This window comes from Rattus rattus, chromosome 14 (assembly GCF_011064425.1).
Source record: "Rattus rattus isolate New Zealand chromosome 14, Rrattus_CSIRO_v1, whole genome shotgun sequence".
NCBI classification, from domain to species: domain Eukaryota; kingdom Metazoa; phylum Chordata; class Mammalia; order Rodentia; family Muridae; genus Rattus; species Rattus rattus.
The window spans coordinates 60,282,856-60,308,251 of record NC_046167.1 but is presented as its reverse complement, the minus strand read 5'-3'; the positions used below and the strand labels follow the sequence as shown (position 1 = coordinate 60,308,251).

Below are 25,396 nucleotides of genomic sequence, written 5' to 3'. Positions count from 1 at the left end.
CAGATGTGTGGGTGTTCAGGGCATTGGAGGAGATGGTATTCATCAGAACTTGAGAGTTTCAATGTCTCAAACAAGGAAGGGGCAAGAGTAGAGACACAAAAACCATCCAGGTGAAAGCAAACCGGGCAGCCTAAGGGCCAGAGGTGGGCTTTATTTGGCCAACACACTGCTTTAAATTTCTGAGCCAATTTTAAAAGCCAAATTTTAATACTTCTGGCTTCTGAGAACATACAAGATCTGACAACGAATTACCAGTAGTTGGCGGAACAAAGTCATGGCCACCTCCCTTTCAGTGGGATGTGTGCATGCTCCCAAGCACAGACGCATGGCTGTTTCTCCTCTGCACCTGTTGCTGGGCTTTCGAGCAACTCGATGCAGGGTCTTTGCTCTGCTACGGAACACACCCAGGCAAACTGGTTGGGGAAACATCAACAAAGAACCCCAAGAGTCTCTCCTCCAGTCCACAGTGTCTAGCCCTCTGCTATCCAAATGGACTTTTCTTTTAACGCCAGTGTGACCGGCTCTCTAAATTAGGAATCACAAAAGTAGATTACTCCTCTGGGAATCCACTCCAGGAACTCCAAAGACCTTACAGAAAATGTCACAATGCCTGTAGAACCTACACACATCTGCAAGGAGACGTTGAGTCATCTCTAGGTAACTTACAGGACCTGATCCAATTAAACACCGTGCATGTACTTGTTAGACAGTATTATTTAAGAAAGAACGCCAAAGACACGGAAATCGGCCTATGTGTGATATGGGTGGGAATTTTTTTCCTGCAAACCCCCCCCCCCCGCCTGAGTTTGATTGAATCTGTGGGTTTGGAACCTTCAGCTACAAAGGACAGGCTGGGTCAGAACATCTTCAAAAGCATCAGGATCTAAGGCTCAATGCTGGGAGAATCAAATGCCACTCAAGTGCAGGACAGAACAGCTGAGGTTGCTCCCTCGTTCTTCTGTAAACACATTAATTAGAGGGCCAGCATCCCCTAGGTCTCTGGTCTTTCATTCTTCCTGGCAGGGCCCAGCCCTAGAGATTGATTCAATGGACTCTTCACTTGGAAGTGCTTACCATTGGCAATGCATAGTATGTGCTTGTGTGAGACTAAAGAACTGAACCCCATTAATGCACACAAGGAATAGCTACTGAGACGACTCTATGTAAAATCATGCAGTGCAAGCATGAGGACTTAAATTGGGAACTCTGGCACCTATGTATGGGTATGTATGTATGTATGTATGTATGTATGTATGTATGTATGTATGTGTATGTGTGTATGTGTGTAGGTACATATGTATGTGTGTAGATATGTATGTGTGTAGGTACATATGTATGTGTGTATATGTGTATGTACGTGTGTATGTACATGTGCATGTGTGTATGCGTGCGTGTATATGTATGTATGTGTGTATGCATGTGTGTATATGTATGTATGTGTGTATGTATGTATGTGTGTATGTGTCTATATGTATGTGTGTATGTATGTGTGTATGTATGTGTGTATGTATGTATGTATGTGTGTATGTATGTATGTGTGTATGTGTGTATATGTATGTATGTGTGTGTATGTGTCTATATGTATGTGTGTATGTATGTATGTACGTGTGTATGTGTCTATATGTATGTGTGTATGTGTGTGTATGTATATGTGTATGTGTGTATATGTATGTATGTATGTGTGTATATGTATGTATGTATGTGTGTATATGTATGTATGTGTGTGTGTATATGTATGTATGTGTGTATGTGTGTATATGTATGTGTGTATGTATGTGTGTATGTATGTATGTATGTATGTATGTATGTATGTATGTATGAGTATATGAGTGTATGTATGTGTATGTCTATAATCCCAGCATTGGGAAGGTGGAAACAGGTAGATCTCAAGCTCATTGGCCATCCAGCATCCCCATATTGATGGGCTGTGGGTTCAGTGGGAAACCCTATCTCAAAGAATAAGATTAGGATTGCAAAGATGACCCAGCGGTTAAGATTACTGGCTATCCTGGCCGAGGAGCCAGGATCAGTTCCTAGCAGCTACATGGTGGCTCACAACTGTCCACCACTCTAAGCCAGGGGATTGGACATTCTCTTCAGTATGCGTGCTACTGAAGGCTCTGAGGCTCTGAGGCTACTGAATGCCTATGGTATGCATACATAAAAATGCTAAGTGTTTTAAAATCTTTTATAGGGGATTTGAGTGTGAAACAATTAACAGCAGAGATTCGATCTTTGTAGCTAAGAGTTTAACCTGCTCTTCAGTCTCTTAAAACCGTCACATGCTTAAGGAGGGAAGGGTTTTATTTATCGGAAGAAAAAGGTTTCTTCTGGGTTTTGTTCTGTTTCTGAGGCAGTCTTGCTATGTACTAGCTAGGAAGTTAGGTTAGCTTCAAACTCACAATCCTCCTGCCTCAGCCTCTTGAGTGCTGGGGTTACAGGTGTGTACCACCACACCCAGTAATAGTAGTAGCTGAACATATAATGTAAACATATTATGGGCATCTATTCTTGAATTGATTTTTTAAAAAAGTGGAAAGAGGTTGAGAAGTCACCTGACGTCAATCTTTGGCCCTCACACACATTCACATACTCACAAACACATGCACACACACACACACACACACACACACACACACACACACACATGCACATATACATACACATACATACTCATCCATGTTTGTGTACACATACCCCTGACCACCCCACCCAGTATACACACATGCACATACTCTCTCACACACACATAACACACTCACACACCAACTAATCAGAATTGATTTTTTTTTTAAAACTGTAAAAGAGGAACAAACCCTAAATGGTTACAGTCTGTTCTCTGCTTCATAGCTCTTCTGGGGGCTCTCTGGTTAGTTGACAAGAATAGGATTCGTCATCAGGACAGTGACAAGTCACATGTGACCACACAGACCCTTTGTGGGGAGATCATAATCAGGGAAGCAGCTGTGGTTCTGGACCTTCAGGGCCCCAGCCCACCTCACAGCTTAGCTCCCTGGGAAGCAGTAATGAACTAAGAGGTCAGCTTGGTAATTCCTAGGGCTAAGCCTTTGCAACTGTAACTAAATACATAGGATAAAAGGAATGCAGAAAAGAAGAACAGAGAGAAAGGGGACGTGACAAAAACGGGACTTGATTTTTGTTGAGAAATTAGGAAATTAGAAAATACCCTTGTACAGTGATTCCATTCCTACCCAGGAGAATTCTTCCAAACTCACGGTGTTAGTCAGCTGTTGGAGTGCCTCCTGGGCTGAAGGTCACTGTTTCTAGGAGATTGAGTGTGGGACGGAGTGCTTTCTGTGCTCTCCTGTCAAGCAGGAAGAGTGAGCCTGAAGGTCAGGCTGGCCATGCACTTTTCCTTGAGGAGGGAGAGCATCCCAGGAAGGGTAGAGGCAGAGCTAGCTCTGAAGAAAGCTCTACCGATCTTACCTAAGTTGTCACATGTCTCACTAAATGCCCTGGACATGTCCCACCAGAGGCAAAGCTCTGGCCCCATTTCAATGGCATTGCTGCGTCCATGTGAGCTGGATCGTAGCCTCGGGAATGCTGGGATGGGAAGGCTGTATTTTATTGGCTTTTTCCTCCCGTGGTTTTCACCATCTGTGTTTTTAACTGCACAAACAAGGAAAAATGACTGGTTTGGAATGCAAAGTTTTAAACACCAGATGACCACAGGCATCCTCCAAATGACAAAGAGAGAGCAAGTCGGGGTTCTGTGACATTTGTCAGGAAGTGGAATGGTAAATACCAAAAAGCCTGTGAGTGCCACAAAAACAAGGGATAGGTCGGTCCCCGTCCATCTCTAAGGGTCATGCCCTGTTGTATTCCCCGATACCACACTCAGGCTCCAGCACTGGCCCCCTCTTCCTCCCTGCCCTCCAAGCTGAAGAGGGATGCAGGACTTCAGCTTAATCAGGATTAGTTCACTAGCCTCCCTAAATTGGCGGGTTTGCACAACACCCATTCTCGCGAAGCTTCCACATCCAACAAAAGCCGGGTCATGAGCAGGTTCTACCACAAAGCTAAATACACAACGATAAACGGAAAGTCTACAAGACCTTCACATCCCTTCTGCACAATGGTACGTGCAAAAAATAAAAAATAACAGAAACAGCATTAAAGGATTTTAGCAAGCGGCCCCCTGCTTTATGAAGGAATATTTACTGTGCACAATACAATGGCCGCCTCATAAAATGGTTCCGTCGCTCCCTGCCAACGAACTTAAAGCGCTGAGTTCCTTTTCTAAACAGGAGACAATGGGGAGACTGGATGGAAATGTTTGCCGCATACTAATCTCCTTTACCTCCAATGTAAGAAATAATCAGTTGTAAGCATCAGGCATTCTAAACAAAATTGGACAGGGAGGTTTGAGAGCCCCTGGGGTACGGACACTGGTGGGCTTGGCTGTGTTCCACTAGGTTCAGCTTGTGATGGACGTGGAGTATTTTTCACAGTTTTACAGGCAGCCTGATGCCAGAGTTTTCACGTTAAAGGGTGAAAGATGAAGGCCTCCTGGGAACAGACAGCTCCTCCTAATTTTTGATTTTTTTTTTAAACTCAACGATATGGTGGGCAGTGTTTAGCTGTTAATAGTTTGGGACTGGGGTGCTCCAGCAAAAAACAAAAGTAAGACTGGACCAATTTTCAAGCCCTGGGAAGAGCAAATGAATTGAGTTGGAAGAGTGTCTCTACCCTGCTTAAAACTGCCAGTCAGTACCTAGCTATGGACGTAAGATTGTACGGTGGGTCAAGTGCCTGCTGTGCAAACGCAAGGCCCTGAGTTCAGATCCCCAACACACATGGAAAAGCATGTGCCTGTAACCTCAGTGCTGATATGGCCAGTGGGGACAGGCAGAGCTCTCTGGGCTTCCCGGGTCATCCAATCTAACCTAACCAAGTGGTGAGCTCTAGGTCGGTGAGGAGACCCTGCCTCAATAAAATAAAATGGAGAGAAGTAGAAAAAGATACATGAAGTTGGTTGACTGTGCTCTCCATGTGTGCCTAAACCAGAGAGTGCATCCACATAGACACTCACAGAGAGAAGAGGGGAGAGAGGGAGGAAGAGGGAGGGAGGGAAGGAGAGAAGGGGAGAAGGAGAGGGAGGAAGAGAGGAAGGAAGGAAGAGTGAACAGGCCAGCCTACTAGGTAGGATTCCATTGGCTAACTTTGGCACCGGATGCCAGAATCTATGATGAGTGTATTTGATATTTGACATCTGACAGTGGCTGGATGTAGGTACAGTGGCGATATTTGCTTCTCTGGTGGAAATGGGAAAATGATGAGAGACTAGAGGTCAGGACACGTCACAGCTGAGAGTCTGACGACTTCCTCACCAGCACCGTTCATCCTCGCAGCATGGGTTCCACATCAGAGGAGACAACCAGCAGCAAACAAAAATGATTTAGAAAATAATTTCATCTCAATGAATACCTACCTGTAAATGTGTGAGATTGTTCCCTAAACAATTCTGCATACTCTCTTTTGACTTGGTGTTAATATAGCATTGTAGACCATAAAAATCACTGGAAAAGGGTTTGAAGTGTGTCTCATATATGGAGGTTACATGCAAAACACAGCACCCCGTGGTCTTGAGCATCCAAAGATGTTGGAACGGGGTCTCCACAAGTCAAAGTGAACATTCCCAGGCAATTATAAGAACTGAATCTGTGAACAGAATTCGGGTGACCATTGGAATTTTTCAGTTATAATCACAATAATAATTTCAGATAAAGAGGCCTACTGGGGCAGGTATGAGAGGAATTTTAAGTGGGAAAACTTTGTTTTATGCTCTTTACAAAAGCCTTGGAGACTTGTTTTTAAAAAGAAATGCAGTGTTATATTTTGGCCACTCCACCAAAAGGATCAGCTAAGACTTTCATAATTTACTTTTATTTATATGTTTGTGATGAGTGTTTTGCCTCGTGTGTGTGTGTGTGTGTGTGTGTGTGTGTGTGTGTGTGTGTGTGTGTGTGTGTGTGTGTACCACACATGTGCTTGGTGCTGTTGTTGGAGGCCAGAAAACACCATCATTGCCCTGGGACCAGAGATGCAGATGGTTGTAAGCTGCCATGTGGGTACCGGGACCCAATCACCCCAGGTCCTCTGTAAGAGTAGCAAATGCCCTTAAGTGCTGATCCCTCTCTCCAGCCTGACTTTCATAATTAAACATATCTCCTTGAACATAGGGAATTGAGACTCTACTGAAGAACTTTGATCAGAGTTTTGGAAAATTCTTAAGAAAGAAAAGAAACATATTTCAGCCACTTCCTTCATATTCTGACCTTGTACCTTCCTTTTCTCTCGCCCTCTCATCCTTTCCCCCCTCCTCCCTTCCTTCCTTCTCTCTCCTTTCTGTGGGGGATTGATTAGGGATGTGTTCCTCAACACAGGCGGATGAGTATGCTGAGAACTTGAGCTATCATCTGACATCATTGTGTATTCTCACCCACAGGTGATCACGCCAGTGAGGGTTGGCCATGGCTATGTGTACGAGCACCCATCCAGATACCAAAAGGATGTCTACGATGTCCCTCCTTCCCACGCCACTCAAGGGGTAGGCAGTGGGAACATCACCAGGGGAGCGGCTTTGGGGGGAAGCATCTCTTCAGGAACGTACAGAAGAGGGGCACCAGCCACAACCTTACCATGTGGAGGTTGCCTGGCCAGAGGCCCTTTTAGTTGGTGTTACTTAAACTGTGTTTCTTAGGTTTGCTTTATCAGAAAGTCTCATCTTTTACCTGAGAAATTTCTTACCTTTAAATTTCTTTATCAATTTGTCATTTTATTTCTGGAAATGTGTAATTTAGATTATCTAAATCATAGAGTTCACGTAAGACTGTTCCCATATTTAGCCTAAATCAAAGAATGCAAGATTCAAAAAAGAAAACATCTGTAAGCCCCTGATGGCATGGAATGCTACTAATGACCAAGTCTGTGTATGTCCTGTTGAATAAATCCTTTAGGAGACAATAGCAGGGGACTTGAGCAGTAGATTTCATTGCAGTCTGGGTAACTCAAGTGTTTCTCTTCAGGTATATGACATCCCTCCTTCATCAGTAAAAGGCCCTGTGTTTTCCGTTCCAGTGGGAGAGTTAAAACCTCAAGGGGTATACGACATTCCCCCCACCCAAGGGGTAAGTGAACTGGTAAGCCACGGTATATGGATGGGTACCTCTGTGTGGAGGGGGTTGGAACGTGTATCAAAGTTTATTGGGATAAAACAAGAATGGCAATTCTAAAAGGGAAAAAAATCATCTTCTGGAGGGAAGGAGAAAAAGAAGAAAGAGAAAGAGGGAAGAAATCAAGAGAGAGGAGAAAGCCATTATAATTACAAATTTAGAGAGTCCCCCCAAAACACAATGTCAATAATAAGTGTCCATTGGAAAGAGAGACAATGAATTCAGTCTGGCAATATCTAACATAGCACATATTTCTAGAAGGTTCTACAGTTTCCTTGGTCTCTACCTAGGAGGCAGCTCATTTGATTTTCTGTCTTCTTCTGGGCATGCTTGCACTTCAAGTGCAGCTAGCTTTGCTGAACAGATAAGGAATGGTGCCTTTGAATACAGAGAAGCCTCTGGCAGATTCACACAGACACAGACACAGACACAGACACACACAGACACACACACACACACACACACACACACACACACACACACACACACACACACACAGTCTGATGACCAAGAAGGGAACACAGGTCCCTCCACCTCAACGTCTCCTGTCTCTCGGCATGGATCAGCCTCCATAGGACAGTCAGTGAATGGTTGGAAACACGAGACTGAAACCCAGTGGTGAGCAATTTAACTAGGAGGGCTCTACACCCAAGCTAGCACTGAGAATGGTAAAGGATGCTTGGTTGTAAGGATGAGGGCTCACGTCCTCTAAGGAGCATGCTATGTGCTCGTAAGGTGAGAGGAGAGGAATAGGATCGAGTGAACAGGGCTATGAACTCTGGACCACGCCTTTGTGGACCATTCATTTTCTGCCTCCATCCAAGTCTGAACTGAACAAATAAATTGGCTTTTTACTTTCTTTTTTAGGTCTATGCCATTCCACCATCAGCTTGCCGGGATGAGGCGGGGCTGAGGGAAAAGGAATATGATTTCCCTCCTCCAATGAAACAAGACGGAAAACTGGACACCAGACCTGAGGGGGTTTATGACATCCCTCCAACCAGCACCAAGACAGTGGGGAAGGACCTTCACACCAAATTCCCCTGTGATGCTCCAGGAGGGGCAGAACCAATGGCACGAAGACACCAGAGCCTTTCCCTGCACCACGCACCCTCTCAGATGGGACAGTCCGGGGACACTCAGAGTGATGCATATGATGTCCCCCGGGGAGTTCAGTTTCTGGAGGTACCGACAGAATCCAGTGAAAAGGCAAACCTGGAGGAGAGAGACGGTGTTTATGATGTCCCTCTGCACAACCCAGCGGATGCTAAAGGCTCTCGGGACGTGATAGACGGGATCAACAGACTGTCTTTCTCCAGCACTGGCAGTACCAGGAGTAACATGTCCACATCTTCCACCTCCTCAAAGGAGTCCTCGTTGTCAGCTTCTCCGTCTCAGGACAAAAGGCTCCTACTGGACCCAGACACAGCCATTGGGAAGCTCTATTGGCTCCAGCAGACCCTGGAGATGGGCATCTGCAGCCTCATGTCACTGGTCACCATAGACTGGAGGTCTTATGGATACATGGAAAGGCACATCAACGAGATCCGTACCGCAGTGGACAAAGTGGAGCTGTTCTTACGAGAATACCTCCATTTTGCCAAGGGCGCTTTAGCCAATGCCTCCTGCCTCCCAGAACCAGTCCTCCACAACAAAATGAAGCGGGAACTCCAAAGAGTAGACGATTCCCACCAGATTCTAAGCCAAACCAGCCATGATCTGAATGAATGCAGCTGGTCCCTGAATGTTTTAGCTATCAATAAGCCCCAAAATAAGTGTGATGACCTAGACCGGTTTGTGATGGTGGCCAAGACAGTGCCCGATGATGCCAAGCAACTGACCACCACCATCAGCACCTACGCAGAGACCCTCTTTAGAGTAGATCCTGGCAATTCCCATCTGAAGAATGGGCCTGACAGTATCATGAACTCAATCGAGTACACACATACGGGCTCCCAGATGCAGCCACTGCGCCCCGGTGACTACAAAGGCCAGGTTCACAATAAGCCATTGCCTCCTACTCTAAGCAAGGAGCAGCCACCAGACTGCAGCAGCAGTGACGGTTCCGAGAGGAGTTGGATGGACGATTATGACTATGTCCACCTGCAGGTAAGGAAACCAGATGTATAAACCACCCACCCATGGGGCTGATATCCATGACGCTGTAAGGCTGGACAAACAACAAAACATGTAATCCAACTGTTGTGAAAACTGAGGGTGAGGTTGTACCAAAAAAAATGTACAGCTACTTTATTTAACTTCCATGGAGTTATATTTTATTTTGAGAGTTAATTAACTCAAATGATTGTATGATGTTTCATTGATACACCTCAAGAAAGACTCATCAATGTTGTTGACTGGTGAGTCCACAAGCCATCATATTAGTTCTTCCTCTACTTGTGTTTTATGGCACAGGTTCATGGAAAAGCCCATCATATAGAAATAAGTTTATATATATATATATATATATATATATATATATAATATATCACTGTTAATAAAAGTCTATTGAAAATATCTGCACATAGAAAGATTCTGAGGTACTCTTTCAGCCTTCAGTGTGTACATAGGTGTATGTGTGTCTATGTGCACCTGTGTGTTTAGCTGCTTACAAAGAGACACATAGCTCCATCAGATCCAGAGGACCCTGTGATCCTTTGCCAATTGGCCAACAGCTTGACCTACATATGTTAAAATCCACAAAGTGCTTCTTATAAGTATAAACTCTGCTAGTTCCCAAATTGACCTGGAATCATGAAGGGTTTCCTTGTCTGCTTTGAAGAATTCCAACACACTACCATAATCCATTACTTAGTATTTGGCCTAGTGCTTTATGTTGTCATTCTTTTCCATTGGACTGAGAGCCACAAATTATACTGAATATGGCTAAAATACCAGCAGCCTCCAGATATAAGAGAGTAGGAAGGATCAACTGAACCACATCTCAGGCCAAGGAATGACCGAGGTTAGAGAAAAGCATTTAACAGTCATCTCGCTGGTCTTCTGATGCTGTAGACTGAAGAATACTAAGCATGAGTAGAGAGATACAGGACTGTCGAAGACATCAGAAGTGAAATGTGCACCCATTTCTTTTGTAACCTTTGTTTGGAAGCACATGGTTCACATAAAATCCATTACAAAAGAAACCATGAAAAAAATAATGCTTCCTAAGAGAGTGTGAAGACGATCTTGGGAAGCTCTCCAACCAGAATGAGCAGTGAGCCTGGTGGCCCACATAGAAACAGGCTTCACTTTTCAGCCAGTCTCCACAGTAATTCCAGAAGTCCCTAATCTGTGGTTTCCAATGTCTCTCTGGACATGAGGGAAGTAGCCAGTGGATAACGAGGGTCTGAGTACACTTGTCAGTGAAGCTGTTCTCATAAGTGACTCACAGCAAGGAGGTAACACGGTCTTTTGTGTTGAAAACAACAGGGCAAAGAGGAGTTTGAGAGACAACAGAAGGAACTCTTGGAAAAAGAGAACATCATGAAGCAGAGCAAGGCGCAGCTGGAGCATCATCAGGTAGGTTCAACACAGCAGGAAGGGCTCCGCCTAGTAGGGAATGGATAACTTCCTAAGATTGGGATCCTGCCAGCACACTGGCATGGAAAGGAAGTCCCGGGCATGTAACAGGACATGAGAACAAAGGGAAGGTGTGTGGCCTCTGACTACAGCTTGAGTATACCTGGATTGCATCCAAATGTCAGGGTTCGTTCAGACTGTGCCCATTCATCTATCACCCATTAGAACTATTTGGATTAAAGCTTTTGGTCTCAAGACACAAGACCCAGTCAGGCTGGCCCAAGCTAATTGGTTTTCCATTGAGACCGAAGTAAGGGATTTCAGAAGAATGAGACATAGCCAAGACCAAAGGGAGCAGGGCTGTCTATTCTCCTAGATAGATATTCTCTTCTAGTATCTGCCTCATTCTCTACATCTAACAGTTTCTCCAATGACCTCACTTGATTCGCATCTAATTTTAAAAAAACTCATAAATGGTCAATTAAAGCCCTTTCTCTAAGGCTTTGTGGTATTCTGTAATGCTATGAAATAAATTCTCACAATGCAGTCCAGTCTGTTTTCAATCTTGATATTCTCCTGCCTCAACCTCTTGAGTTCTGGCCCTTGCAGTTGGGTTCATTGTGTCCAGCTTCAAAACCTTCTCTGTGGATGACACTTGATCTGGGATTTCTTAGATAATGGTCAACTCCCTTCTGTGCTTACCAATTCCAAAGAGAGTTTGATTCTAACTCTCTCCTCCACCCCATCCCTCTCTCTGTGTCTTTTGCATGGTCCACTCTAAGGGTCAACAGGAAGGAGCCAATGTTTGTGAGACATATCCAAGTCCATTTACCAAGAGTTCTGAGCAGGGGATGTTCACTCAAAGGTTTAGTGAGTATAGCAAGTAAGGATATTGTTAAAGCCAGGACATGAGAACAAGGAGAGATGGATTGAAGATGTATACACCCTATAAGATGAAATGAAATAGCCCATCACAGCATGAAGTGACAAGATGATTCTAGAAAACCTGAGTTCAGACCCTTGCTTTCTAGCCAACAGCTGTGTGGACTTGAGCATCATGCAATGGGCCAGTTCCTTCTCTATACAGTGGAAAAGTACTACCCCCTCTCTCTGGACACATGATTTGAAATCAAATTCATTAGTATCAAATAATATCAGAACAGCACCCTATAACTACTGTGTTTACATTGGTAGTTGGCCCAATAGGACAGCAGAGTTTGGGGAAACTAGCAGACACTAAAGTCATTCCTAAGAAGCAAGTAGTTTCCAAGGAATAGAAAATTGACTATGCACTTTTTATCAGGGAAACAGGATGAGGGTGTCCCTGAACTGAGTTAGCTCTGAATCAGGATGAGAGATGAACTAAACCCCAAACTCAGGATTCTTAGTAACAGAGCTGGAAATGATCATTTCAATTTTAAATAACAGTCTAGTTAGGGGTACTAATGATGGCATCAAGCAAGCTGGCACTAAGGCCATTGAGACAGTGTAAGGGCACTTTCTGTCACCCTGATGACCTCAGTTTGAGCCTTAGAAACCACACAGTAGAAGGAGAGAACCAGCACCCATGAAGAGTCCTCTGACCTACACATGCATTCTATACAAAATGGCAAAGAATAAATGTCAAGAGGTCTTTTTTGTGTCATTTTCCCTAAGTAAGTGTGCATTTCTAAGACTTCTCAGCAGTAATGGACCATAATGTTATCATACATCTTGACAATACAGGAGACAAATCCTTGACAAATAGGAGTGTCTTCATGACCTTTCCATCTTGAAGAGAGGAAGGGCCTTGCCCAGGAAGTAGCAAATTGTTGATTTGACAGAAAGGTCACTGTGTCTGGTTTTCCCTTGATGCCTCTCAACATTTAAAAAACATTTAAATAGAGCCTATAATTCACCAAACACTGTTTCAAACACTGTGTGACTAATAGTAATATTTGCTTTGTGAATAATAGTATTTGTCATAATGGTATAGAAGTCAATGCCTTCCAGTTGGAATGCAAGAAAAGACAAATGGTGTTATAACAAAAGATCTATGTTGGACGATCCCCTAGAGATCCTCTTCTCAGAGTCTACATTGTACAATTTAGGAAGCAAGGCAATCTGGACAAGGTCTCACAGCTACTAAGTACCTAGCACCTACTAAAGATGAAGCTGGTTTCTTTTGATCTCACACCCACATTTCTTTCCCTTTACAATGTATGCCTTGCCCTTAATGAGATCTGTTCTCTTCCTTCTAGCTGAGTCAGTTCCAGCTGTTAGAACAAGAAATCACCAAGCCCGTGGAGAATGACATTTCCAAATGGAAACCCTCTCAGAGCCTCCCAACCACAAACAACAGTGTGGGTGCTCAGGATAGGCAATTGCTTTGCTTCTACTATGACCAATGCGAGACCCATTTCATCTCCCTCCTCAACGCCATTGACGCCCTCTTCAGCTGCGTCAGCTCAGCCCAGCCCCCGCGGATCTTTGTGGCGCACAGCAAGTTTGTCATTCTCAGTGCACACAAACTGGTGTTCATTGGAGACACTCTGACAAGGCAGGTGGCCGCCCAGGACATTCGCAACAAAGTCAGGAACTCCAGCAACCAGCTCTGCGAACAGCTCAAGACGATAGTGATGGCGACCAAGATGGCCGCCCTCCACTACCCAAGCACTACGGCTTTACAGGAAATGGTGCACCAGGTAACAGACCTGTCCAGAAATGCTCAACTGTTCAAGCGTTCCTTGCTGGAGATGGCCACCTTCTGAGAAGACACGGAAGTAGAAAGGACTGGTTGAATAATTACTAAGGAAAACTGGAAATACTATCTAGTTTTTGTAAATGTTATCTATTTTTGTAGATATTTTATATGAAATTGAAATGTTTTAATGTTTTGTGAGTTAGTCGATTTTCATCAATTCAGGGAGCTGAAGTGGGAATTCATTTTGTTTCCCCTGTGTGGTTCTTATATAAACATATAAGTATCTAAGACATAAGTTGTACAAAAATGTGTCCACATTTGTGTATGCCTATGTATCCGTATTTGTTTATAGATGTGTGTCTGATACAGTCCATTAAAACCATGAATTGAGAAGCACCTTAGTAAGCACCTTCTAATGCTGCATTGTTTGGGTTTTGTAGAAAAATTATACTACTTAGTTGTAATATTACTCTACATGTAGTAGTAGTAGTCTGAGCCCAGCACACCCAACTTTCTTGTCTGAAATCTCTTTTAAACTTGACTTGTCTTTAACACAGTGGTAAATCTGACCAACTTCTAGTTGAAAGGGGGTGAGGAGAGAGAGAGAGAGAGAGAGAGAGAGAGAGAGAGAGAGAGAGAGAGAGAGAGATTAAAAAAAAAACCATTAACCTAAGATCCAGTGTTTCAGGTGCTAGAGAAAGGCAAGACATGTGTGCTATACTAAGAGGCCATGTCTACAGTGGTTATTGAGTTATTTCAGTTCTGAGAGAAACTATAATAAAGAGAGAACATTTGTTTCCCTGGGGCTACATTTGTGAGTGATTCAGTCATGAGGTTTTCTAATGGATGTTTTTAGAGTTGAATTTTAAAAAAAAATTTGCAACAAGAATTCATGAAGATACATCAGAACTGTGATTGTGGGCAAAAAAAAGGGATGTTTCCAACAGCCAGTAGTTAAATAAAGACCTCTCTACCCTCATTATCTAATGAAAATGGACAGTTTCTTAGTCATTGAACTATGGAACCACCAGGCGCTGTCCTCTCTCGTTGCTTGATGAAGCAATGTTCTACACCATTCTAAAAACTTACATAAGCAGACCAACACTCAAAAAAGCTGCAGAGATCTGACCTTCACAACCCATTGTGGCCATGGACCTTGTGGATAAGTCACATTACCTGTAAGCTACTCACAGCATTGATCCTGTGGTCTTTCCCTTCACACCTGCTGTGTAGATACAGCTCAGAACAGATTCATCACCGACAGATAAAGTACTTCCCTCTTCCATTATGACCAACTCAAGAAATATGTTTCTTGTAGCCTCTGTTCTATTTCATTCCAGCCTATTCAGAAACGTGTTTTTATTTGTTATGGATATGTCTTGACTGAGTTAATGTTATTTGTTTTAAGCAACCAAATGACAAAGACAAGGAGGGACTTAAGAAGAACATGTGATCTCAGTTGTTTTGTTTGTTTGTTTGTTTGTTGTTTTAAGTAAGTGGACGATATCAAAGGAAGGGTGCTTTTCAAAACAAACTATAGCTGTAATTCTCAAAGTTCTGCACTGCCAGAAGATGAGCAGCTGGACTATTGGACAGCAATTCACTGTGTCTGGCATGTGGAGGAAGAGGGTCCTGCAGCATTAGTACCATTGCAAAAAGTCAGGAATGGTATCCTTGTAGATCTTACTATACACAACGTGTATCTGTTGAGTGATGGCTACCTTGTCCTAACCTGAGTAATGACATTCCACATTGTAAAAAACCAAACTATTCCATTTGTAATGATGATTGACATTTTGTATATTCAAGTCATTAAATGTTTAAATCTTTCTCTTTGTAGCTACTGGGTTTCTTTTCCTTGTATCTGTCTTATGGAAGAATTAAATATTGCCCCATCTGAGTATAGAAAGTCAAATTATGATTTTTTTTAACGTATGCTATAGATCTGACTGTTTTAAGGAAAAGTGTGTGTATGTTACCCCAGTACCTTTGTATTAAAGAAAATTCTAGAGCATAAGGATAGCATCAAATTAAATATATCCGAAACTTTTTTTTTTCAGTATCAAATGCCCACAGACAGGAGTTAACTGCATAGTCATAGCTGGCCTGGAACTCTCTATGTAAACCAGGCTGCCTTTGAGGTCACAGAGATCGGCCTGCATCTGCCTCTAGGGGGATTGTATTAAAGGTGTGACCCACTACGTCTGGCTACAGCACCCTCACATTTAATGTGGGCATGATAATTTCTGTTTCTACTCTGTGGATATGACTACTCAGGTAGAGTAGACTTTCTTCACTCATTCTGGAATAGGCATAAAGAAATGATTCGAAGCAAATTATATTAGAAGAAAGATCCCTAACCATGAGAATTACTACTTTTAGCGTCCCTCCCTTTTACTCAGAGAACCCTCTGAGATGTAGAAAGCACTTAAATACATCCAGATATTAATTACTCTTCTTGTGATTGCCACCATGTGTCTTACAGAAGCAAGGGAGGAGAGATTTCTTTTGAGTTGCACTTTAGAGGGGACAGTCTGTCTATCCTGGAAGGTCTGGATATTGGCTTTGTTCCTGGCAGTGGGAACTTGCAACATGGCTTGTGAGCATCTTGTTAAATCAAGAAGCAGATAGAGGGCTCAGCCAGGCTGCAAATGGGGCTAATACTCTTGAGGCCCACATCCACTCTAGGATCTGTGTCTACAGAGTATCCACAACCTACCAAAATAATGCCGATAGCTAAGAATCCAGTGTTCAAATAAGTGCACCCGTGGGTGAAATTTCAAAATCAAATCACAACATCTTTATCATTTTGTCTAGACATAAAGGTGGTGAATGACCTTTGACAAAAATAAGATATGCCTGTGGGTAGAATAGAATGTCTTTGGGGCAATGGGGTGGGCGGGGATGTCTTAAGTCAACAAAATCTCTATGGAAAAAAATAAATATTTACCTTATATCCTGAACCAAACTTAACTTACATGGAACAGAGATGTAAAACTGAAACTTCTAGGGAAAAAATGTAGGAGGAAAAAGCTTAAGATCTTAAGTAGGTTGGTTTTATGAACAGTTAAAAATAAATTATAAGCATCATCAAACTTAAAAACATTTATTCTTGAGGCTGGAGCAAGAATTCAGCAGTTAAGAGCTGACTGCTATTCCAGAGGACAGGGGTTCAGTTCCCAGCACCCACATGGTGGCTTACAACTGTCTATAACTCCAGTTCCAGAGGATCCAACACCCTCTTTGTCCTCTGTGTGTACTATGTACTGCACTCTCATGGTACACAGACACCCATGCAGGAAAAAAAAACACTCACACACATAAAATAGAAGTAAATACATATTTTTAATGTCTACTTTTCCAAAGAGACTGTTAAGAAGACAAAATTAATTTTGTAATGACATGACCTTGTTCTTATGAGCTCGCTGCTGCTATGGTGGTCTATACAAGATCAAGCCAAGAAGATTAGGTGGTATCATATGAAGCAATGGTAATTGGACCTGATGAACCAAGCAAAATAGGAGAGGATATTGAAGTGCATGGTGAGGCTTGTTAGGAATATGACTGGGGAGTTGGGTATGATCCAAATACATTGTTATCAAATAATAAATGATATTCCACTTCAAAGAAAGATTGATCAGTTGATTGATTGGTTGATCGGTTGATTAGTAGGTTGACTAGTTGTTTGGTTGGTTGTTTGGTTGATTGGTTGTTGATTGGTTGGTTGGTTGGTTGGTTGGTTAGTTGATTGGTTGGTTGGGGCCAGCAACATGGTTCAGTAGGTAAAAGCTCTTGCCCCATAAGCCTCCTGATTGGAGTTCTGTTCCCAGAACCCACAGTAAAAAGAGAGGACTGAATCCAGAAAGCTGACCTCCACACGTGAATCTACACTTTCTCACATCCACATATACACACGCACACTCACATCACATACCCACAAGGATAATAAGTGAAATTTAAAAAAAAAAAAAACAAAATTCAAGCCTCATTGCAGTCAAAGGGCTTGTGCCACGGACAGCAGCTCGGGAGATTGCTCAGGCGTGGGAGGACAAGTATTTTCATGAGTTACGAATTCCAAGAAGAAACTTCGCAAGATAAGACATAAGAATGGGTAATAAATAAACTAAATAAAAAACCACACCGAATGCAGTGACTTTTGCAAATACTTGTGAGGAAAGGAAGAACATATCATCCTCATAACCCCAGGGGAGAACATGAACTGGCAGAAAGGCATTGGAAAATAGACTGGTGATCCAAACCAAAGCCTGGCCTACTGCAATATCCACTAAATCTCTAAGTGCCTAACGGAGAGAAAGTAAATGCATATACACAAAGACTTGTGTAATAATCCCTTGCAGTCCTGTATAGCAATAAGAGCAGCGACCCAAAGGTCCGTCTCTGGGAAGGCACAAAGCTATTCCTATCTACCCTCGCAGGGAGGCAGGCCTGTCTTTTGTTGGGTTTACTGACCATGACCCAAGCTAGAGTTATCTGAGAAGAGAAAAATCGCAATTGAGAAAATCCTCTCTAAGACTGACCTGCAGCCATTACCGTGGGCCATTTTCTTACTTAGTGATTGATATAGGAAGGTCTAGAACATGGTAGGTAATACCGCCCCTGGGCAGGTGGTTCTGGATATTTCTGGTATTTCTGGGCATGTGAGTATTTCTTCCCAATCCTTTACTTTGGAAGAAAAAAAAAAGAGAGAGAATCTTAGACTAGATTTTTTTTAAAGCAAGGTTATTTTAAAAGACACCCCATTTACGTGAAAATACACAGGTAACAGCTAAGGGATGGGAAGAAGTGTGCAATGCACGTTCTAGTTGTAGATAAGAAAGACCAGGACAGCTGTGTTCTAACAAGTAGAATTCAGCACAGAGCCGAAAGGCACATGTTGCTATGCAAGAGTCAATGTCTAAAACAGACAAAGCCTTCCTAAATACCAACATACCCAATCTCAAAGGCAAAGCCTTCTTAAATTACCCACATACCCAATCACCAAGGCAAAGCCTTCCTCAATACCCATGAACCCAACCACAAAACCTCAAAACACAGGAAGCAAAAACTAACGGAGTTAATGCCAAAGGCTCACCTCCGTGCTGGTAAGTGGAGATCAGGCATTTCTCTGTCAGCAACAAATAGAACAAGTAAACAAAAACAATCAGTAATCATTGGTAATAATAGAACTCTGGCACGCTGCTAGAGGGAAGAAAAAAATGGTATATCCACTGCAGAAGATGCTTGGCGTGTAACCTAACAATTCTGATTCTAAATACTTGTGAAAAGCTAGAACAGACCAATGGGGGGGGTTGCCTTCATGTATGTATGCGTACCATGTTGATGCCTGGTATCCAAGGAGGCTAGGAGAGGGCATCTGATTCCCTGTAATTGAAGTTACTGATGGCTCTGAGATTCTATGTGGATTCTGGGAACTGAAGCCAGGTCCTCTGGAAGAGCAGCTCTTAACTACTGAGCCATCTCTCCAGCATTCCTCTTTTTTTTTTTAATTATGAAAGATTTTAAAGCAGTTGCTTTTGGGCCAGTGAGATAGTCCAGCAGGTAAGATGTTTGTTGCCAAACCTGACAACCTGAGTTTAATCCCAGACCCCACAGGGCTGAAGGGGGAAATCAATATCTATAAGTTGTGGCATGTGCGAATGCGTGTACACACAACACACAAAATCAGGAAACGTGGGAAAAGGTTTTATTAATTTCTTCTTAAATTATAATCATAACAGAGTGGAAATAGCCCAGATGTCTTCAACAGGTGACTGGATAAACTGTAGTGGAGTACAATGCAGAAATAAAAATCTGTGAACTAATTATTTTCATAGCCGGGTTATTGGATCAACCTGAGCAAAAAAAAAAAAAAAGAAAAAAGAAAAATGTTAACCGAAACCATGCACTTGCAATTAATGACAAAAAAGGCCATGTGGTTTGAGGAAGAGGGACATGTATATAGGGGTGTCTGGAGGGAGGAAAGGAACTAGAGAAACATGTTAATTACATTACAATCTCAAAACTAAAAAGAAATTTAAACGAAGAAATGGCAGATGCCTGTAAACCACAGCGTGAAGCATTCTGGGAGTCATGAAATACGGAGAAGAGACTGGCTGTGTGATTGCCCAGTTGCTATTAAATGAAGTAAGCTGTTCTACACCGTGGGTCTGAGAGAAAGGCTCCCCAGAGGCTGCGTAACGAATCACTCTAAGACCATGAACGATGAAGCTGCACCAGCTTCCCTGTGAATGCGGCTGACTTGTTCCGTGGCATACATGTGTCAGTGCATGTGGCATTGTGTGTGTGCTAAATTCTATAACATACATCTCGAGGTCCGTTTTCCCTTTCCCCCCCTATGATAGTACATCCTTCCATAATTCCTGTAATCCCAGGACACCCTGGACTGCTCTGTCTCCCAAGAAACCCTACGGAAACCCAGCCTTCTGCTGAGTCCTCAGCTCCTTCTCAGGAAGCAGAAGCAGCCGCCCTCTTGTCTCTTTCCCAATAAATCTCTTGTGTGAGGTTTGTCGTATTTGTGTGAGGTGTGATTTTGTGGTATTCCTTGGCACCCGACTTCCAGGACACCTTTCTCTTCAAAGCTGTAACACTTGGAGGAAGAAAGGTTGTGTGTGTGTGTGTGTGTGTGTGTGTGTGTGTGTTTGTGTGTGTGTGTGTGTGTGTGTCACAACCTTGAAAGGACTTTAGTGAGTAGAGGTAAAAATACAGGGGATAAAATGGAACAACTAAAAATTCAGCAAATACCCGTGTCACAAAAAAAATTCCTTTGCAACATGAGGGATAGAGAAAAAAAAATCACTTCAGAGCCTCACAACCTAGTTTAAGTCATCCCCCAACTACTATAATTAAGAAAAACTGAGCTAACAGAAAGAGTATCTTCTGTTGTCTTCTCACAGACAATTTTCCAAGGAGACAAGTGTCAGCAAAGAATGACGTTAAATGAAAACACACCCTTAATTTCTCCTGGCCTGCCTAGCAGCCCAGGTACAGGCAGGCACCAGGCCCTGCCCACCTCCGAGTGGCCATCCCTCTGAAGGCAATTTATAAGTGGCCTTTCTGACCCAGCTGCCTGGGGAAGGGGGGAGAGAACACCCAAACTCTTTGGGACTTTAGTCCCTATGCAAGAGGTTGAAGCTTCTAACGACACCGGGGGGGGGGCAATGGGACATTTTAGAATTGGTCAGAAGTGCTCAGAGAGTTAGTTCAGAATCTTCACAAGAAAAAGGACTGGGGTGGCAGGGGGATGAAGGGATGGCAGGGGCGGGGTGGGGGGTGATAGGAGGACATGAAGAAACATAAGTGAGCAACTTCATGTTATCCTTACCATCAGACAATGACTTTCATCTATTTGTCTAGACATACAATCCAATCAGGCAAGGGCCTAAGGTTTGACAAAAGAGAATTTGAGTTTAGTGCTAGTCCTGTTTGCAAAAGTCAGTCAACAAGGAAGGGAACAAGAGATCTGCAAGGAACACTAGGGCGTGTAGGGACCTGTACCTAGAAAAACGTGCTGGAAACAAAGTAGCATGCACTCTGTTGCTGGTGACCCTGGTAAACGTGGGGGTGTTGGCCCATTTCGGACAGCACACCCTGTTGGGAAGGGGCTCCCAAGAGTTCCTTATCATCCATCCTCCAAGGGCATAGAGCTAGCACCCCTTCGCTTCTGGAACAAACTCTTTGGTGCATTTTGCTCATCTCAAGTCTTGCTCTCTGGGAGCCCTCTCAGGGATGGTACACACGGTGCCCCCTCGTGGTCCAGTGTGGAAAACTGGAGAGGCCTCTCAGGGATGCTGCACACAGTGCCCCCTTGTGGTCTGATGAGAAAATAGAGAAGCCGAGGTGGGGTGGGTTATAACCAATTCTTCAACCAACCAGCCTGTGAAATAGGGATGCTCATGAAGGCTTGGCTCAATGCTAGAAAAACAAGATTTTAGAATAATTTTAAAATTCTTCTGAAACACATAAAACGCTATTATTTTTCTGGCAGAAACATCGATATATATATATCTGTATCTAAGGCATCTTGGACCATGAATTCATCTCTGCCTTAGATGTTCACACAGGAGTTCCTTCCATGTCTGTTGACTGGCTAATCAAATGAATGATCCCACCTCCTTATGTGTCTTCCCCCTACCATATGTGCGCACATAAACACACACACACACACACACACACACACACACACACACACACACACACACCAATCCCACATTGGAAGAGACTTTTTAAAAAGCAAATAGGACTTCGCAGAATCTTTAAATATATTTAATATATATCTTTAAATACATTTATTTTCTTTCATATTATGTGTGTGTGTGAGAGAGAGAGACAGAGAGAGAGAGAGACAGAGAGAGACAGAGAGAGACAGAGAGAGAGAGAAGCCAGAATGGGGAGTCTGATCCCCTGGAATTAGAATTACAGGTGTTTGTGAGTCACCCCGTGTGAGTGCCAGGAAGATCCTTAAACGTAATAAATAAAAGCAAAAATCCCTTCAGAGGACAGGATGCCCGTAAGCTATTGCTGTATCTTTTCCCTCTGTGGGAGTGTATTGCCATGACGTGTTGGTTATTTTTACATCGCTGTGAGCAATACCGAACAGAAACAACTTAAGTGAGGAATGCTTAGTTGAAGACCATGGTTTCAGAGAGTCGCAACCCATCACGGAAAGCAAGACCTGGAGAAGTCCAAGGCAGAAGACCAGGAAATAGAAGAAGTTAGAATAGACCCAAGGCACAAGGTCAAAGGCTCACTGGGACAGTCAGGCTCCCTACCCTTCCAAACAGCGCCCACGCTGCCACTGAGCTTCCAAAAGATGGGTCTACAGAGGGCTTTCAGGTTGACAGCCGACAGTGGGGTGCCTCTCCTGTAGCTGGGTAACTGTAGTCTCCATGTGGGGTGTGTGAGAGCTAAAGTTAACCTGGAAGCCCCACCTGCACAAGGACAGATAACTTCATGAACAAGGTGTTTGCCTCAACCGCACAGGATGTGCTTGGTCACATATATGTGGGAGGTACATACTTTGTATTGTGTCACGATGTATGCTTGCTCCTGACTGAACGATGACAGGAAGTCCCTACCTTGTGGGTTCTGCCTTTATGAGCACCCAACCAATCCAGTTCAGTGCAATTTTCTGGGACTCCTGGGTATGAACCTGGCCACTGTCCATTGTCCTGGCCAGTATTGAATAAACAGTCGTGGATTTGGTCTTTCTTCTCACAATTTTCAGGTTTAACTGTATCCGCGGCTCCTGGTGGACTCTATGTATTGCTTGGCAAAGAGCGCATACGCAGAGGAAGCTACCTCTGGATTTTTAGTTTTCATGCGAGTCTGATGTTAACCACCCCAGGCGCCGTCTCAGCACGGCCAGTCCATTTGTTACCCACTTGATTTCAGGGCGTCTCTGCACCGCACACTTTGACCCAGGATACCCACAGGTAAAGTGATTAGACAGAGAACCAACGGAAGGCTAGCCAGAGGAACAGATCTGTTACCCACAAGCAAACTATAAGCACATATATGTATATTCATGTTTTGTTTCTCCTAAGAAATTGATATGCCTTTTCTCATTTTTAAACTATTTTTTTCCTATAGAAATTAAATGTCTGTAGCTAACGGGTCATGTTTTCCATTTTTTTCTAATTTGTTATCTAGGTCAAAGGCAGTGACGCTCAGTGTGATGGCTATTCCCATAGTTCGCACATCTCATTTCTAACTTTTCTCTTTATTTCTACCTGAATTATTCTTTGTACTTTCTCTTTAGGTAATGCCCTCCCCTTGAGTCACACATGATTACACACATGGGCGTGGCTTCTACCTACACAGAAGCAAAATGTTCAGTGCTAGCCTGGACAGGACTGGGTTGGGCTGGGCTTGCAACTCATAGCCAATTCTCCTCAATATATATCCACCCCAAGAGTACTGGGCGGAATACCTCCTTCTCTCTCAGCTTCCTTTTTTTCTTTCTTCCCCGACTCCACACTTTGGCTGATACCTGGGATTGAACCTGTGACCTCCTGCATGATGCTCAAACACTGAGGTACCCTGCACTACAATGCACTTATCTTGTTGTTTGCACACACCCCATCAGCTGCCCTGTAGCTTCCTCCAGACTCTAATGTAAGCCCAGCCAGACTTCATTCTTTCTTACTATGTTAGCCTTCAGTGAGGTACTGCCCTTTCCTTAAGTCTGACCACCGATATCTTTTGGTAGAGTTTGCCCTCAAAGATGGCCACAGAGGTGGGCTCCACTCCTTTTTTCCCTTCAGGACATGCCTTGGCCACCTTATAATTTCACAAATGGAAGCTTGAGTCACCAGAACCTGCAAACATCTGGGTGCAAACGCTCTGGCTGGATCTAAGGGTTAACTAAATGCTTGTGGCATGGGTCAGCCTGAGTCCCTGCAGCAGACTCTTTGGCTGAAGGTTGAGAGAGAGTGTGGTGGGCCTTGTCACCTTAAGAGCAAGTGCTTTCAGCCCTCACAGGTACCAAACAGAAAACGTGCAGGCTATGGCCCAAGTTCAGCGAGGGTGTGAAACAGTACAGGAAATGACAGCTGGATCATTTTATAAGACACATCTGGGGATGGGTACCCCAAGTCGTTTACCTGGAACTTACATTGGATGGAATAGAATAAGTGGAGAAAGCTTTGGGGTGGGAGAGCAGCTCATCTAGATTAGTACATGACACTTCTACACCGATGAGGGGAAGAGCCTAAAAGTTCACAGGTAAATGTGGTTCTCAATACGTGGGTCATGACCTCTTTAGGCTCGAATGGTAGATATCCCACATAGCAGATATTTACAGTTCTAAGCAGCAGCAAAATTACAGTCATGAAGTAACAATGAAATCATTTTATGATTGGGGGTGACTACTACATGAGAAACTGTAAAAGAGGGTCGCAGCATTGAGAAGGTTGAGAACCACTGAGATAGGGTATAACAGCCCTAGTGGACATGATGCCATGTGATTTAAGTCACTCCACACATCCAACTTTTTTTATTTCTTTCCCCTTCCATCTTCCAGCCTTTCCAATTAGGCTGAAGACATATCAGAAGCCATTATTATCGTTGTTGTTGTTGTTGTTGTTGTTGTTTTGTTGTTGATCACCCCATGTATCTCACCTCTCCATGACTAGAAAGAAACACAAACACACTCCTAGCTCCTATAGGCTATTGTTTGGTTGGTCCTCAGCCCACTGAGGCTGTCACCATTAGCCTCATGAATATGGAGCAAAAACACCATGGCCTCAGAAAGGAGGCCCTGAGATGGTCGCAAGTCATCTTGAACAGACAAAGACAACAACATGAAATGTGTGTTCTAGTTTTCAAAGGCAGAGGAAACATGTTGTGCAAAGGGGGCATGGTTACAAAAGATGACGAGAGGTCACGGAGATGTTTCCAATTACAGCAGGCAGAGAGATGAGGCAGCTGGGCACAAAAGCCCGGCCCTAAGCTGCATCCGATCTCAGAGGATATAATCAAGGGCATTGTTGGGTCAGCTGTCAACATGGAAATACAGATGGTAAATTAGGCAAATTGAATCAGCATTCAATGTATTCAAGTCGATAAATACTCTGATGTTCTCTGAGGAAAAACCAAGATGTAGTCCAGTGTCGCCCAGTGTTCTAAGACAAAGCAACATGTTACACATGTTACAAACACGTTTCAGTAAGACAACATGTTACAAGCATGTGTCTCAGCAAGGCGATTTTATACATGTTAACAGTAAGGGGACCTCTGTAAACTGTACATGCTACTGTTATCCCCTACAGCTTTCCTGAAATGTAGGATAGTTTATTTTGATTTTTGCAGTATGCAAGACTGAACCCAAGGTCCTGTGCATGCAAACCAAGCAGTCTCCTACTGAGCCATGTCTCCACCTCCTGGGAATTATTTATAAATGAAAAGGAAAAACAACGCTTTATTAGTCTTAGCTCAAGGGTTCAGTTTTCAGTCTCGCCTCTATTAGCTCTGTGAC

General features: G+C 43.4%; 1 protein-coding gene across 2 annotated transcripts in view; it reads left to right on the top strand.

The window, feature by feature from the left end:
- Nucleotides 1-15,231, top strand: part of Nedd9 (neural precursor cell expressed, developmentally down-regulated 9) — a 115,863-nt gene extending 100,632 nt beyond the window's left edge. For both annotated transcript variants that reach the window (XM_032884280.1, XM_032884279.1), the window contains exons 3-7: nt 6,470-6,571; nt 7,050-7,151; nt 8,064-9,305; nt 10,629-10,718; nt 12,959-15,231. In XM_032884280.1, the coding sequence (XP_032740171.1) occupies nt 6,470-6,571; nt 7,050-7,151; nt 8,064-9,305; nt 10,629-10,718; nt 12,959-13,468 (2,046 nt within the window). In that variant the 3' untranslated portion in view covers nt 13,469-15,231. The remainder of the gene's footprint in view (nt 1-6,469; nt 6,572-7,049; nt 7,152-8,063; nt 9,306-10,628; nt 10,719-12,958) is intronic.
- Nucleotides 15,232-25,396: the final 10,165 nt, after the last annotated feature.